This window comes from Gossypium hirsutum, chromosome A07 (genome assembly GCF_007990345.1).
Source record: "Gossypium hirsutum isolate 1008001.06 chromosome A07, Gossypium_hirsutum_v2.1, whole genome shotgun sequence".
Lineage (NCBI taxonomy): Eukaryota > Viridiplantae > Streptophyta > Magnoliopsida > Malvales > Malvaceae > Gossypium > Gossypium hirsutum.
Window position 1 is genome coordinate 13,094,013 of NC_053430.1, and position 15,535 is coordinate 13,109,547.

Below are 15,535 nucleotides of genomic sequence, written 5' to 3' on the forward strand. Positions count from 1 at the left end.
TTCTGATCCATTTCCATTTGGAATAACTTTATTAGAAAACAAAATCCTTTACATAAAACAAATTATATATACGGCTTTGCCCTAATGCTCAAAGTTTTAACTCTCTTAAGAAGCCAAGCCAGCTCTCGACCCCAGTCTGACTCTAACTCGTATTTCACACTTAGCACGTCAGCCTGAACTGCTAAGGTCTGTAAATGATCGGTAACCATTCGCATCAGAGACATAGCCTCACCCATAACGTAATCCCTATCCCTAATCTAGTGTTGCGATCGACGAAGCTGTTCCTTCCACTACTCATTATTTGACTCAAGGAATTCAATTCGAAGTTCACAGTTCTGTAGTGCAGTCTTGAGTTCTTCTACCTTTCCTTTCAAATCTTCTATTCTGCTCAGGCTAGCCCTTAATTCAATGTCGGAGTTACGATCACGACGCTGATAAAGTGCCTTTTCCAACTCCGCTGCCCAAGCTCGTACCATCTTCTTTTCATTTTGGCTCTCAATCAAGCTCTTTTTTAAAGCATTTTTTCATACTCGATTATCGTGAAACCTCTTCTCCCATTGATCGGCTCTAGCTTTTTCTTCTCAGATTTCTTGTCGCCACTGCTCTGACGTCTTTCCCAATCTAACAGTTCTCATCGACATATGCAGCTTCTTGTAATCAGTTTTTAAGTTGTCCAAATCCTCCTTGGCATTCCTCTTTCCCTTTCTTAATTTCTCAACCTCGAGTCTTTGAATATCAGCCTCTAACTTCAAATGCATCTTTTCCTAATCCAATTGTTCTATCTTCTTTCCTAACTCTAAATTTCTCTTTTCGAAGTCCTATTTTATGATTTCTAGCTCTAAGGGGACTATTTGTAGGTATTCTTCCATCGGTCGAGCGCCTTCTTGTCTTGGTCTGGGGATATTATCATTGATTCTTCTACTCCACTACGCATCATATTTGGGGGTCGTCATCGAATCTACAGTAACACTTTTCATCCAATGAGTCTGATTGCAAGCATTAGAAATCCCTTTAATCATTTTTTTGTAATTATCTCCTCCATACAAAAAATTCACATTGAGCTAGCCCATGCGTTGCCAATATAAACTGTCTTGATCTGTATTGCCTCAGCACAAGCAAATAAGCATACCCAATGACTCCCCAAATTCCAAGCAGAGGGACCCAGTCAAAACTCCCACATCGATAAAGAATTTTGTCAAGAACCAACCATGGAGCTCTCCACTCAATGTCCTCTTCCTAGAGATTTTGAAGAAGCGCGATCCAATTTTCTTCTGATATGTCATCTCTCCTTGGAGTGGCCACCATCTTCTTTAACGGGGAGTAATTCTCAGAGAAAACCTGATAAGAAACTTTATCCACCTTCCAGAAATGGCTGTAGAACCAAGCTAACAACAACTACGCACACCCTATAAATCTACCCTCACCGGCTCTCCTGCATGCATTCAAAGATATAAATGTCTCGGCCAAGATCGCAGGAATAGGTGTGACCCCTTTGTCAAGTCGGTAGAAGAGATCTGAGACCGCCTCATCTATATACCCTAATGCCCTAGGGAAAATCATTAATCTATAGATGCTCAAAGCAAAAACATCGACTCTCTTCTTTGCATCAGGATGCACTGGAATCAAATCCCTCAAATTTCTCCAAATGATGCACTTACACTCACCTTTTTGCTTGACCCTTGCTGCAATCCACTGTTCACTCATCCCTGTAATATTCATCAATTTCTTCCAAAAAGTGGGGATAAAAGTGGCTCTCGAATAGGCCTTGTCGACTTGGATCTTCGGACAATGAAGTAAAGTTGTATATTCTTCTATAGTGGGCACCAAATCTACCCTTCCACAGGTAAAACAACTATAAGCAGGATTCCAATACTGAGCAAGGGCCCGGAATAAATACTTGTCTATCTTGATGTCAAGTAGGTAAGGTAAATCCCCATAATTACAATAAAACAACTGCTTAGTCTCTTGATCCCACTGGTCTCATATCTCTTTTAATTCTTGAAGATTATTTTGTGTCACACTAATGCGGGTGTAATCCCATAATTCTGATGTATACCCCTCAGCTAGACTATCCCCTTTCTCTAATTGCGTTTTCTCTAACCATATACGAACAGCTGCATTATCTTCCACTTTATCAAGAAATTCGTTCTCCATGACAAGCTCTCTAAATTAGTAATCAAACGTGAATCGACACCTCTTTAATATGAAATGACATGCAATCATAGCCTAAATAAAACACAGCAAATCAGTATCATATACCAAAAATAAAATCCAAAGTAAATGAAAATAATCAAGCACCTATCTGGGTGATTGCTAGGGTTTGGCATAGTTCTACCTAGGGTGGGTTCTTAGAGTTTTCTACATGTGGTTTGGTTCCAAGGTAGAGATACCTGAACCGGCAGATTCCTTGATCCTCACCCATTATAGGCTCATACAGACCGAGTTCAGTTTAAGGGAATACATTTTCCTATGGCTGCACGGAGATGAAGATCTCACGAAGACATAGGTACGGATGTATCCCGAAAACGATCCACTATCCTGCACAGAGGTGAAAACCTCATGAAGGAGTAGCTTCTCAGTCCCACTTAAAAGGGGTAAAACCATATGGTATTTATACAATATGATGCAAGAGTACCCTAGAAACTCAAACCACAACAATCATGCAAAATAACACAAACCAATGCAATAAAAGGATCGTAATTTTCAAATCTGATTTTCAATTTTTGAAAAAAGGACAGAAATTAAACAATTTACGGCTTAACTCTCTTAAGGTCCCCAGTGGAGTCCCCAAGCTGTCAAAACCATTTTTTTTATTTTGGAAAAAATAAAAGTCAACCTAAAAACGAGAATGGAGTCGCCACCGATCATTTTTGAAGTGTGATCGGATCACCTTGAGATTGATTATTTTAATAAAAAAATTTTGATTTATTAAAACAATGATTTGGTCTTCAAAACTAAAAAATGGGTCCGGGAGCCAATTACGTACGATGAAGGGTTAGCATCCCCTTAACGCCCAAAATTGGTACCTAATTGATTAATTAATGTCCTAACGTCGAAAATTTGAAAAGATTTTAAAATATGATCCTCTTATTTAAAAGAACACTTGAATAAATCAAATTGGATGCTAAGACCCTCTTATCTTGAAGAAATAAAATGTCACACCCAGTGAGTTAGGATATGGCATTTCAAATCCTCGAAATTAAGCTTGTCTTTTGATTTTTAAAACTAGTGCACTTATGTTTAAAAAAAAAAGATATTCAATTATTTGGGTCAAATGAAAAATTGGAACCCAGTAAGTTAGGGTTCAATTGTTCAAAATTCCAAACATAGAATATTGCCTTTATTTCTAAAAATCCTTATCTTGAGATAACGAAACGTCATATCCAATGAGTTAGGACACAACACTTTAAATTCCCGAGAATAAGCTTTTATTTGAAGCTTATACGTTTGGATTGGAGAAGGGTATTCGGTTATTTAGATTCAACGAGGAAAATTGGAACCCAGTAAGTTAGGGCACAATCTTCTCGAAGATTCCAAATAACGAGTATTGCCTTATTATTTTTTAAAAGTTTTCAGATTTGGGGGAAAATTGATACAATATTAAAACGATGCATAAAAAAACATTGATGAAAAACGATAATATGAAAATATAGATAAATAGCTTATAGAACACAAAATGGCAATAAACACATCATATACATTATGTAAGAAGCTAACATCTACAATCAAAGATAAATAAATTAAAAGACATATATAACAATTTAAAAAACAAAACAAGTCAAAATAGAATGTAAAAATAATTTAAAAATGATAATAAATGAATTTATAATATATAATGTGAGAAAAGAATTTAAAAGTCAACAAAATACAAAATGAATCAAAAATAGACGATATATCACAAAATTTAAAAAATATATATATATATAAGTTTAAAATAAAAAATATATAAAAAAAACTCAAAATAAACAATATATGAAATAATTTGTAAAGATATAAAATAAAACATTATATAAAACGATATAAAATGAATAATATATAAGATAATTTAAAGTAACAATATATAAAACTCAATCAAGATAAAACTATTTAAAATATGTAATATCAAAAATAATAAAATAAAATTGCTTGAAATCAATAGTACATAAAAAAAATTGAAATAAGTAAATAAAATACAAATTTGCAAAAGGGATGAAAGTAAAATAAATCTCTATACAGAATGATAAATAAATAATCAAGCGAATAAATACTAAATATTAAGCAAATTAATTTAATAGTATGATAATAATAATAATAATAATAATAATAAAAAATACAATAATAATGATATAAAAAATGTCCAATTAATCAATTAAATTATAAAGTAGCAAAATAACTAAAAAGGACCTAATTGAATTTAAAACGAATGTTTGGGGTGAAATCGGAGATAAATAAAAGGGAAAGGATCGGATTACAACGCGTGAACAAAATGGAGGGACCGAGAAAGTAAATATCCCCTCCCCCAAAACGCATCACCTTGCGCGGGGCCAAATTAAAACAGAAGGAAAATTTATAGGGCCAAATTAGAAATAAATAAAACTTAATCGCAAAGCTATAAAAATACGGAAGGGTTAAATACGCAATTAGCCCTTCCGATCAAAAAACGCGCGGATCTTGGCTCTGGGTCGGGTCAAGGCGCGGGTCGGCCAAAACGACGTCGTTTTTGTGCCTGAAAGGCTTGCCCAAAACGGCGTCGTTTTGGAGGCCTAGTTAAGGCCAAAATCTTTTTTTTTTAAAAACACTTTCAACCCCTTCTCGAAAAAAAAATTCCCCTCCCCCTTTATTCTCTCTGCAAGCCTGAGGGTCCGATCGAACTCCGGCCGATCGTCGCCGTGGTCCGCCGCCGTCAATCACTGTACACGGCGGCCGGAACTCCAGAAGGTAGGTTTTATTTTTAGAAAAACTCTTCTAATATATATATATGTATAAAAAATAAAAGAGAATGAATGAATCTTTGTATGCGTAAATATTTCAAAAAGTAAATAAATAAAAATGATAATAGATCAAAAAATAACACCTTTTATTTGAATCTAACTCCTCTGTTTTAGTGCGATAGAATGTTTATATTGGGGTTTGAATCTCTCTTTTTTGTTCTCCCCCTTTCTCCTCTCCCTAAACATTCGGTTTAATATAGCTTTTATAGTCGAAAATACAACAAAATATCTGTTTTTTGCTACTGTTGCGTTTTCCTCGCACGTGTAGTGACGTGGAGTGGCTACGTGGAGCGGGGCACGCGGAGGTCATGCGTGGCGGAGGTGGAGGCCCTTGCGGCTAGGGTTTCTTCCCCCTTTTTTTTTGCTAAAAATAATTAAAGTTATGGGCTTGGGTATTGGGCTTTAGAATTAGATTAATTTTGAATTATTGGATTTTATATCTGGGTATTTGGGCCTACTGTTGTAAATGAATAGTTTTTGAACTTTATTATTTTTTATTTAAATTTGTTTTATTTTATAATTTGGGCCCGGGCTAAAATTGGGTCTTATAAAGGACATTCTAGTCATGATCAGCACAGGTTGACATTCAATGACGAGATCAACAATAATAAGCATTGTAATGGGTGTATGATGCCGGTCTTTTCTTCATTTTACTATTGTTCATGTTGTGATTTCTTTCTCCATAAAACCTGCGTTAAATTGCCGAGGAAGACTCAACTATGGATTGCGCCAAAGCCTTTCATACTTCTCACAAATGGTATTTTAACATGTTGGTTATGTGGCTATGATTGCAGTGGTTTCTCCTACAAACGAGGTACAGATGATGGCATTGTCTTCTGCTTTCGATGTGCCGTAATTCCTCACAGTTATATGCATCAAGCAAATGAATCACATTGCCTCTTTTATGATGCAGAAACTAAAAGTCATTACAGTGCTTGTGGTAAACATAAAGACCGGGAAGGTTATTACATATGCAAGGATTACGACTTTATTTTGCAATGACTATCCACTTCATCATTGGTGTGACATATGCGAAAAAGAAAGAGACCCAAAGCTTTGGTTTTATTTTTGTGAGATTTGTGACAATGCAATGCATCCTAAATGCATTCTTAAAAAAAAACCATTTATTAAGTCTAATAATAAATACAAATACAAAGATCATCTGCATCCTCACTTTCGTTCAAAAAATTGACTGCCACTCCATATATGAGAAGTGTGGAAAACCCAACCAAGATCTAATCCTTCAGTGTGAAAAGTATGGTTGCAGCTTTGTTGGTCATTGGAAATACTAACGCTTCTCTAAGAGTTATTACAGTTACCATTATTAGCTGTGGCAACTATTTTTATATTGTTTATCTATATCAAATTTTATTTTGTACATAATGTTGTCAAATCATCAAATGCATAAACATTAAAACCATTAAAACAGTTCGAAAGTGAGAAATATGTACAAAAATGAAAAACCTACCTATACGAGTCTTTCACTTGGTCCCTATGCATTTTCGCAATTGCATTTAACAAGGTTAAATTTTAGCACTCCACAAGTTTTTCCCTAAATGAAAAGGCTCTGAAAGAAATCAACTAAAATCAACTTCCCTCTACAATTACAGTGTTACCGACATCACCGGAAAACTTCTTTTTTTCTTTTTCTGTCTATCACCGTGTAACATGAGAAACCTACAATGAATGTTCTACTTGATGGATGGACTGTCTATAGTATACCAACACAAATAAATGAACATCAAACAAGAATGTGGCACAAATTTTCCCAAAAATGGTTCAGGATTAAACAGATATATCTCAGCACCATACAAGGATTGAGAGTATCCCAAGCAGCCATTTTCAAGAAGGGACGAGCTCGAGAACAACAGGACATGACAGTCGCATAATCTGCCAAGGAAATCAATGCTGTAACACAGGAAAAAGACTCCGAAAGATTATTCATATTATCTAAATCAGATTGTACTTGTTAAAAATGACAAAAACATAGAAAACTACTCACCTTGTTGCGTATCAAAAGTCCTCTCCTAGCAAATGTGTATACAAATTAGTTGAGTTAGTTCTCAATCCCAAAGAAAAAGACATGTATGTTGGACCATAACCTATACATGAAAAACCAATTTAGCACGTTGTAAAAACCTATACAGCAATGTAAATAAGTTTTACTGAAGACTAAAATCTATAATGTAATTGGAGTTTTCATTAACTCAAAACATCATTATAGAATATAGATCATAATTCATACTTAAAGTGCATCAAGAAATAATGTGCACTTCTAAATGCCAAAAGAATGGTTTCAACAACAATCTCAAAAGTGCATCAAGAAACCAAATAAGGAAAAGTAAATCTTACAATATAGTTGAAATTCTGTTAAGCTTTTCATATTTACCAAAGGTCCCCACGTAGTAACCACTGACAAATGGAACTGTTGGGGTAGGAACATACAGAAAATCCTGACGGATAACATGGATGAAAGAATACATAAAAAAATGCACAAGGGAAATTAGAAAGATTAAACAAAAGGAACTTTCTTACATTTCATGTGAACCTTTGAACTACATCCATGCCAAGAGAATCCTGAAAATATTATAATAATTCCTTATTTCATGACCTGAGAACTAAATCACAACTCCTATAGATTCAAGGACTTTGTTAAAACAGAGATTAGTACTTGGTTAGATATATGCTTCATCCTCTCTAATTTTCTAGTATTTATCATAGCCAACTTGCAGCATCAAATGACGATAGCTACGACCACGTATAATCCGCTGCCAAAGATACTGAAGCAAGTTTTGGTAACTCAACTGCATGCGCTCCTGGACAAGCCTGTGATCCGAGATTTGGACATGTGAGCATAAGATACTTGTAAACAATACACTCCCGGTTCTTCTTTTTGGGAAGGTGTACATTCACTCACTTACCATCTTGCAAGACACCTCTGAATACCTTTAGAGATGGGACGAAAGAAAGAAGGATCCCTTTGGGCATAGAGTAAGCCAACCTAATAAACGGAGATTTTGCAAAGCATGAATTTAGTTTCCCATGCAAATATACTAATACATCAAAAGGTTAGCAACAAGGAATTGAATTCTACTGCTAGTTTTGGTAATAGGGAAAAGTCAGATTTGGCTAAAAGATTTAACACTATAATTGAAACCAAACAAAAGCCAGGGAAATCGTAAGACCAACAAAACATAGAATGCAATAAAATATACCTCCACTAATGCAACAGCAGCTGGATCATCCATGATCTCTAGGCTGCAGTCAGCTAGATAATTAACCTGTGTAACCCAGATATGGGGAAAAAACAAAGTTACTTAAAAACATGAATAAGTACAAAATGAATGACAGCAGCATATATGACCTGCACAACAGAACAGTTAAGAGTACATAAAATAGAGGGAATGATGAAGGACACACTTACACCAAATTCTGCATTTACTAGAGATTGAACAAAATCCATTAGTTGTATCTTTGCCCATTCCTTACATATAGTAGGGTCCTTGGAAGACGGAGGATGTCTCCAAGGAGCACCAAAATGCAATCTATGCTCTAAAATCTTTCCACTTCGTGCATCAATTGCGAATTTTTGCAGGAAGCTCAATGCTTTATCCATTGAAGGATTCACCACGGTAACCTAAAAATCATTATTGCAAAGAATACAAGACAGCAATGGTACCCAAAAAAAAAGAAGAGTAAACAATTAAAAGAAAATACTGAATAACATCACAGTACCACAATAACATACCTAAAAATAATGACAGTACCATACATCTTCTATTAAATATTTAAATGTCAATAATTTCTAATATCTTTGTAAGTTTTTCAAGAACCAAATCATTTATAATGCATCAATTCTGTATCCATTGAAGGATTCACCACTTCAACCTAAAAATGACTGTAGAAAAGAATCTGAGAAAGCAACTGAGCTGGGAACTCAAGCCGCTACAAGAATCAACCTTAGTAGTCATTGGTTTTTATTTTAATTAAACGGTGAAAACTACAAAGTTTATAACTTATTTTTTTTATTGATGCAGCAGGTTCAAGTTAATGTGTATGAACCAGTCCTGACAAATTGTAACCTGTAAGAAATAGTATAAAAATGCTCTCATTTTGTGCAGTTAACCTGTAAGTATGCTAAATACGCATCCACGATGTCCTCAAAAGTACTTGCCTCATTGTCCATCAACCTATCATTGAAGAAAATAAGTTTTAACAAAATGCCGTAGTGCATAACATTAATTTTGACTAGCAAAGAAGAAATAGTGGCATTTAACATGAACTACCCCCATAAAATTTGAAACATTAAAATTTCTTCCTGAATTCATTTTTACTTAATCCTGGAATGAAAGCATTACAACTTATAATAGCAAAACACAACTGAAAAATAACTGAGATACAATGAGACTCAACAACAACAAACACACTGGATTTCCATAACCACTCACTTTAATCATTTAAGCATATAATATAAGATATGAGACAAGAATACAACAAATCGAACAAGAAATATCCTTACTTCTGGTAACAATTGCTTTGTTTAAGCATATACACCTCAAATAGATGTCGAGGATTAGGCCCAAGCACATCATCAATAACCATCCACTGCAACCAGAATAAAGGTAAGCTTCTAACTGGCCAAGAATGTCACTAATTAAAGATTCTGATAGATGATTCTGAAGGGGGGAAAAGCCAACTACAGACTATTAAGAACTAAACATAAAATTCAATGCGGTTTGAGTTATGGGTTTTCCTTTTATTTCCTTCTTATGATGATGTTTATAATGTTGCGTTAAGCAATGTTGTATTAACTAATAAATACTCACCTCTGCATGGGTGAAGTAATCAGTAACCATGTGCATTTTAGCTTCTTGAGGAGTCCAACCAAAGGTCTGCAGATCAAATAAATTGAGATGACTGTCTTATATTGGCATCATTGAATTATATTATATACAGACTGAAGTGAGTGATCAAAATTGTTCAGAAAGTTTTCTAGGTTTGAAGGTGAAAACACACCAACTAAAAGGCACCAAAATGAAACACATAGATGGTTGGTGCCTACGTGTATATCCATTCATAATGCACACCAAGCTTTAAGGGCGCTTCTGCGTGTACAAACATGTGCATGTGACATGAGTATCATATATAGTTTTCTGAGTACCTCACGAGAGACAAATATATCTGGAAACCCAAAATCCATGAAAGCTTGATATGAATAGTAGCTGAGAAAAATTGTATTTGTTAGAACTAAGTTAGAAATAGACATAAAAGAGTTGGAAAAGCTTTGCACATGAAAAAAAGATATAAAAGTTGGCATTGTGAAGGTTCTAAGAAATAAAACATAGGAAGAAAGCTTCACAATTATCAATATCTGCCATGGATACAAGCATCGTAAAGCTGTAATTCTGAAGATGCAGACACATGTGCACCATGAACTAGCCCTTCAGCTTTTTAAAAGGATAAATATTTCAGATAATTGAGGAAAATAGAAAAGTCTAAACTCGAATTGAAACTTATGCAAGATTTAGAATAAACAAAAATAAACTTACAACATGGCTTAATGTCCTAACCTATCTGATGTCACAAGTATAACAGGCAGGCATCGCTCGTTTGCTCCTAAAGCAATTATTCTCCAAATCAAACTGTCATGATACATTGATCCACACACCTTCGAGTCATCCATCAACATTGCATTACGAAGAATTTCGACATTATTTATGACCAACTTTGGCTGCCCAATTTAAACAAAATATTAATGATCAATCAACAAGCCACTTAAAGCAACAAAAGGGAAGTTTGTTCAGTATTTTCCACCTGAAAATGGCCAATCTCAGCAGCTTGAGACAGCAACTCAAGCAACAAACAAGGCCAATCAGTACATGAATTTGCTAGCGACCTTGAAAACCGTCCACTCCTATTCAAATCAGCAATGGCATTAGCTCTCCACTTTTGCTGCATCTTGATCACCTCCTTTGCCAATCTCAACGCCACAATAGCTTCCTTAAAATAAGAAGCTTCATCAATAGACAAAGACTTCCCCTTCTCTTCAAAATCCAAAACCCCATCAATCTCAGAGGCATTAAATCGAGCAGATAAAGCAAAAACCGCTCGATCCCACAAACCCGAGCTCGAAACCTTATTAGAAATAGCAATTTTAGAAGCGTTTTGATTCAGTATCCGACGAAGGGCAGTATTAATACCATGCCATTTATTAAGAGTAGTAAAGATTTGATGTGAACTTATAGTTCCAAGCTTGATGCCTTTATGAGCCATAGATTCCAGGCAATTCTCAAGTTGGGTTTGGCAGCTAGATAAAGACGGTAACTCACAAGAAGACCAAGAATACCAAGGAAATGAACCGTCGAAATTAGGATGGTGGTCTTTAATAGATTGAGCGAAGTCGACATAGCCTGTTAAGTGAGGGCCTTTGTTCCATTCACCAAGAAAACCTGCAAAAAAAAAGAAACGAATTTTTCCCTTTGAAATATAAATGAAATTAAAGAAAGGGAAGGGAAAGAGAAAGGGGAGCTGTACGGTCAAGGATAAGAGTGGTTTTGCCGACGCCACGGGGGCCATGGAGAATGAGGGGCTGAGGGACACGGTGGTGTTGGGCATGGTTGTTGAGGATTGTTTCGAGTAAAGGCCTTGGAATGATCTTCCATGCTTTGTTCACCATTGGCTTCTTCGTCGTCGTCCTCTTCGCTATACGTTTATGGATTCTCTGCTCTGCAATGCTTGTTTGGGGGCTTAGTAGACTGGTCAGTATTTGGGGTTTTAGGGAGTGTTTGGGAGTGTTTGTTCCCAAAGAAAATTCGCAAGGGATTTTAATAGGATTAAATTCGGTTTTGGTCCCTTTGTTTTACTCATATTTATAATTTAATCCGTATTTATTTAATTAGATCTTTTCAATAGTTTGTCAAATATATATATGTTGAATACAAAATTCATGTGAATATGATAAATAAGAAAGTATTTTTTTAATAAATTTATAATTCTTTCAAATGGTTTATACATTTAAACTCATTCAACCTTACTGCTCATTTAACTTTATGTCCTTATAATTATGAAGACACAACTGGAACCAGTTTAAAATTAATTCTGAAAAATATTTTTGGGATAAAAACTATATTTGAGATAAAAATGCTTTGAAGCTTTTCAAATATATTTTGAGACAAAAGTAATTTTTTAGCTAAAAGCAAAAGAAGAAAATTTTAACTTTGGCTTAAACTAAACTAAACCATAAAAAAATGTTTTTAAGCAAAATACATATATATATATATATGCTACATTAAAAACCGAAATGGTTTTAAAATATATAATTTAACCTTTTATGAGCAGGTATGGATTACTTGAGCCCAAGCTGACCTAAAATCCCAAGGCTTAGGCTCATTTTCAATGAAATGGTTAGGCCCAATGGCATGAGGACCAGCCTGAATTTTGGTTTCAACTTTTTCGGAATTTTCAAGTAAATTCTTAGATTATTTTAAGTTTTGATGATTTAAGTTTGATTTTCGTTCTAAATTATTTCAAATTTAGTTACCTTCAATTTGAATTCAAATGATTAGTTTTTAATAAATTAAGTTGAATCGGATTTTTGGATAAGATATTTATATTTGTACATATGAACATTGACTCACAAAGGTTAGTAAAAAAAAAGCTTCACTTTGTTCTTTGTATGTTGAATTTGATTATCTTGGCAATGAAAAAAGTCTTTTTAAAAATTATAAACAGTTGTACAACATTATTTGCAAATTATTCAATATTAGATGAAACAATATGCCTTGCAATAATCTTGTTTTGGTTCTGCAACCACAGTTCTTGTTGATGTATCAGATTTTGCTGTTCATCTTCCCCATTAAAACAATCATTGTTATTAACTTTCATATTAGGCCACGGTGCGAAAGGGTCATACACGTTCGGATCATCGAAAAGAGTAGTCGGCATTGCCTGAAATGTCGGTCGGGCCATTTCGTTAGCAAAGAAAATTGGTGGTGCCATTAAGAACTTGTCGGGGAAAGCCATAGTGGCAATGGTAGCGGCGGTTGCAACATCGGTTTCGTCTTCGAGAAATGGATTGTATGTGCGTTGAAGTACTATTTGTTTATGATCAAATAAATCAATTGCCATATCGGACTTAATGCCACAGGCTAAATGTTGAGAACCTTGTGCAGGTTGTGGTGTTGCTTCAGCTAACACAAGCTCCCATCCTGTCATGTAACCATCATTGCTCGAATTCGGCTGTTGTTCTTCGGGTTCCTTTTTATTTTCCCGAAGCCAGTCATCCGCGATCAACAAGGAGTGGCCGTTGCCTACAAATCGAGAGGCATGTAATTCATCGAAATACGAATGCCCCTCGCCTATACCACGAACAACTTGTTCGTGTTGTTGGGTTCCTTGTATCCAGTTATCGACAAATGAATCAGCCTCGGCTCCATCTTTGCCATGATCTTCTTCGATCCATTTGCCAAAAGGAGAGAGACCATTAGCACCATTTTTAGACCATTGTTCTTGTTTATGATCTTGTTGAACTCGGTTATCAAACCAGAAATCACCACCATTAGTGGATTTCGCTTTTGATGAAGTTCGTAACTCCTCCAATTTATTATCACCTGTCAACCAATCGTCGAACGATACAAAATCGATAGTCACACTAGTCTCGTGATCAATAGGTAAAGAATGGTTGGAACCAGTTTCATGAACATTATACATATCTTCCTTTTCAAGGCATTGTTCTTCGTCCACCTTCGAATAATGCCCCGGCAAGAACGATGTACTTATCGCTTCGGCGCAATCCGTTTGATACATCAAATCCTCCAACGATGTGCATTTTGAACTGCGTTGAGATTCTTTAGTATCATCAGTGGAACGAGGCGATTTATAAGACGGAAACGAAGCTTGATCTTTCAAGAACTCTCGTAACGTATCCATTAACTCTTCGGATATCTTTTGAACACTCGGATACTCATAGATTTTCCCAATACCAAGATCTTTACAATAATCATAAAACAAAGCAAGCTCTTCGAATTGTTGTGCAGCTTTAACACAATATTGAAACGCATTGATGCATGATTGATGCTGTAAATGGAAGAAACTATCCAAGAGTAAACCGAGTCCATCGGAGATATCCCGATAAAGATCGAAACTTTCCCGAACAACGGCGAGAACCGAAACTTGAACCAACCGGTTGTTCTTGGCTGCACCGGTTGGTTTAGTCGCAATGGCTCGATCAAGTAACCGTTGCCAATACGAAATCCTATCGAGTAACATCGGTGGGTTCATTTCTCGAACGTGTTGTGGGTTAATTCGACGGCTCCCCTTCCGGCCATTTCCCGTCGTTTTGTTCGCAACCCGTTGCTGAATGTTCTCCGTCACCAAGCAATCCAATCGCTGGTCAAGGTAAAAAGCAAACGATCTAACAAAAGCAGTGTAATCATAAGGGCTTGACTGTGAATAGTCATTGAAAGTGGTGAGGTTCAAGATCTTAGCTCCGCGGTTCCTAGCGTGCAGTACTTCTTGAGGGAAAAACGGGTCACTATTTTGAAAAATCCGAAGAACAATCATTAAAGATTTAAGAGCAACGACCCAGTTCTTCGTTTTTCCAATCCTTTTCGCAATGGCATTAGCACAAATCGCGGCATGGAGCTTATTAGACGAGATCATAACGAGAATATCATTCACGTAACGCTCGTTAACAGGCTCAAGATCGCGTGTCGTCGCCTTGAGAACCGCCACATCGAGATTCGATGAATTGGTGTTGACGATCTTGGCTAAGCTGATGCTTGTTTGGTCTTTCACTGCACCAATCGCCCTCTTTAACCTGCTTGGCATTGCTGAAACTTGAAAAGGAAAAAAAAAAGTAAAACCCAGAAAAGCTAAAGAATAATGATTTTGTTTTGTTTTATTTTCTTGGAAAAATATGATCCTTAGAGGATTGGAATTGTGGGATTTTAAGATAAACGTGTGAGGACTTAACGAAAAAGCCCTGAGAATCTCTACTAACCCTAAAAACGTGACACCGACGATACAAAATTTTGTTGACTTATTCGTTTTATATATATAATGGAAATTGATAACAGAGAAGTGGATCGCCATTGATGAGGGTTCAAAGTTTAAAACATTGAATTCGATATACAAAGAAGTTAATAAGTTAAAACTGGTTAGCTTCACAAAATTCTCCACCATTATTTTCATTTTTTTTATGTTATAACAGCTTTAACTTCTTTAAACAAAATAAATAAATAAAGGTAAATCATGCTGATGGTCACTCTAAAAATATATTTTATTTTATTCTGGTCACTCTAATTTTTCCCTTTTAATTTAATCACTCTAATTAATCATTACAATCAAAAATTTCATTCGCTCTTGACAGATTATTGACATGACATATTACCCCATTGAGTAATTAAAAATGTCATTTTAGTTTCAAGCAGTAAAAAAAGATTATTGTGTGTGATGTACCAAATCAACAATCTGTTAATGGTAAACTTATTTTTTTTAAAACAATGATTAATTCATATAATTATTTTAATTAGAGTAATTAAATAAAAAAAGATTAAAATAAGATA

The 15,535-nt window shown here is 35.3% G+C and overlaps 2 protein-coding genes across 7 annotated transcripts; both read right to left on the reverse strand.

Moving 5' to 3' along the window:
• Positions 1-6,455: 6,455 nt before the first annotated feature.
• LOC107937315 (uncharacterized) lies at positions 6,456-11,772 on the reverse strand. Of its 6 annotated transcripts, none has more exons than XM_041117602.1 (15): positions 11,505-11,772; positions 10,785-11,419; positions 10,541-10,701; positions 10,132-10,192; positions 9,797-9,862; positions 9,490-9,575; positions 9,097-9,160; positions 8,395-8,607; positions 8,186-8,251; positions 7,892-7,971; positions 7,642-7,796; positions 7,506-7,547; positions 7,323-7,382; positions 6,973-6,997; positions 6,456-6,878 (listed from the first exon to the last, which is right to left on the reverse strand). In XM_041117602.1, the coding sequence occupies exons 1-11, from the start codon at positions 11,644-11,646 to the stop codon at positions 7,676-7,678; spliced, it is 1,695 nt and encodes a 564-aa protein (XP_040973536.1). In that variant the 5' UTR covers positions 11,647-11,772; the 3' UTR covers positions 6,456-6,878; positions 6,973-6,997; positions 7,323-7,382; positions 7,506-7,547; positions 7,642-7,675. The 6 variants fall into 6 exon arrangements, with proteins under 6 accessions (XP_040973536.1, XP_040973535.1, XP_016725672.1 ...); XM_041117601.1 differs by having other exon boundaries at positions 6,973-7,072; XM_016870183.2 differs by having other exon boundaries at positions 6,456-6,860; positions 7,323-7,423; positions 11,505-11,771.
• Positions 11,773-12,691: 919 nt separating this feature from the next.
• LOC107937304 (clathrin coat assembly protein AP180) lies at positions 12,692-15,016 on the reverse strand. The gene has a single exon (XM_016870165.2). The coding sequence runs from the start codon at positions 14,796-14,798 to the stop codon at positions 12,723-12,725; it is 2,076 nt and encodes a 691-aa protein (XP_016725654.2). The 5' UTR covers positions 14,799-15,016; the 3' UTR covers positions 12,692-12,722.
• Between the last annotated feature and the right edge of the window lie 519 nt (positions 15,017-15,535).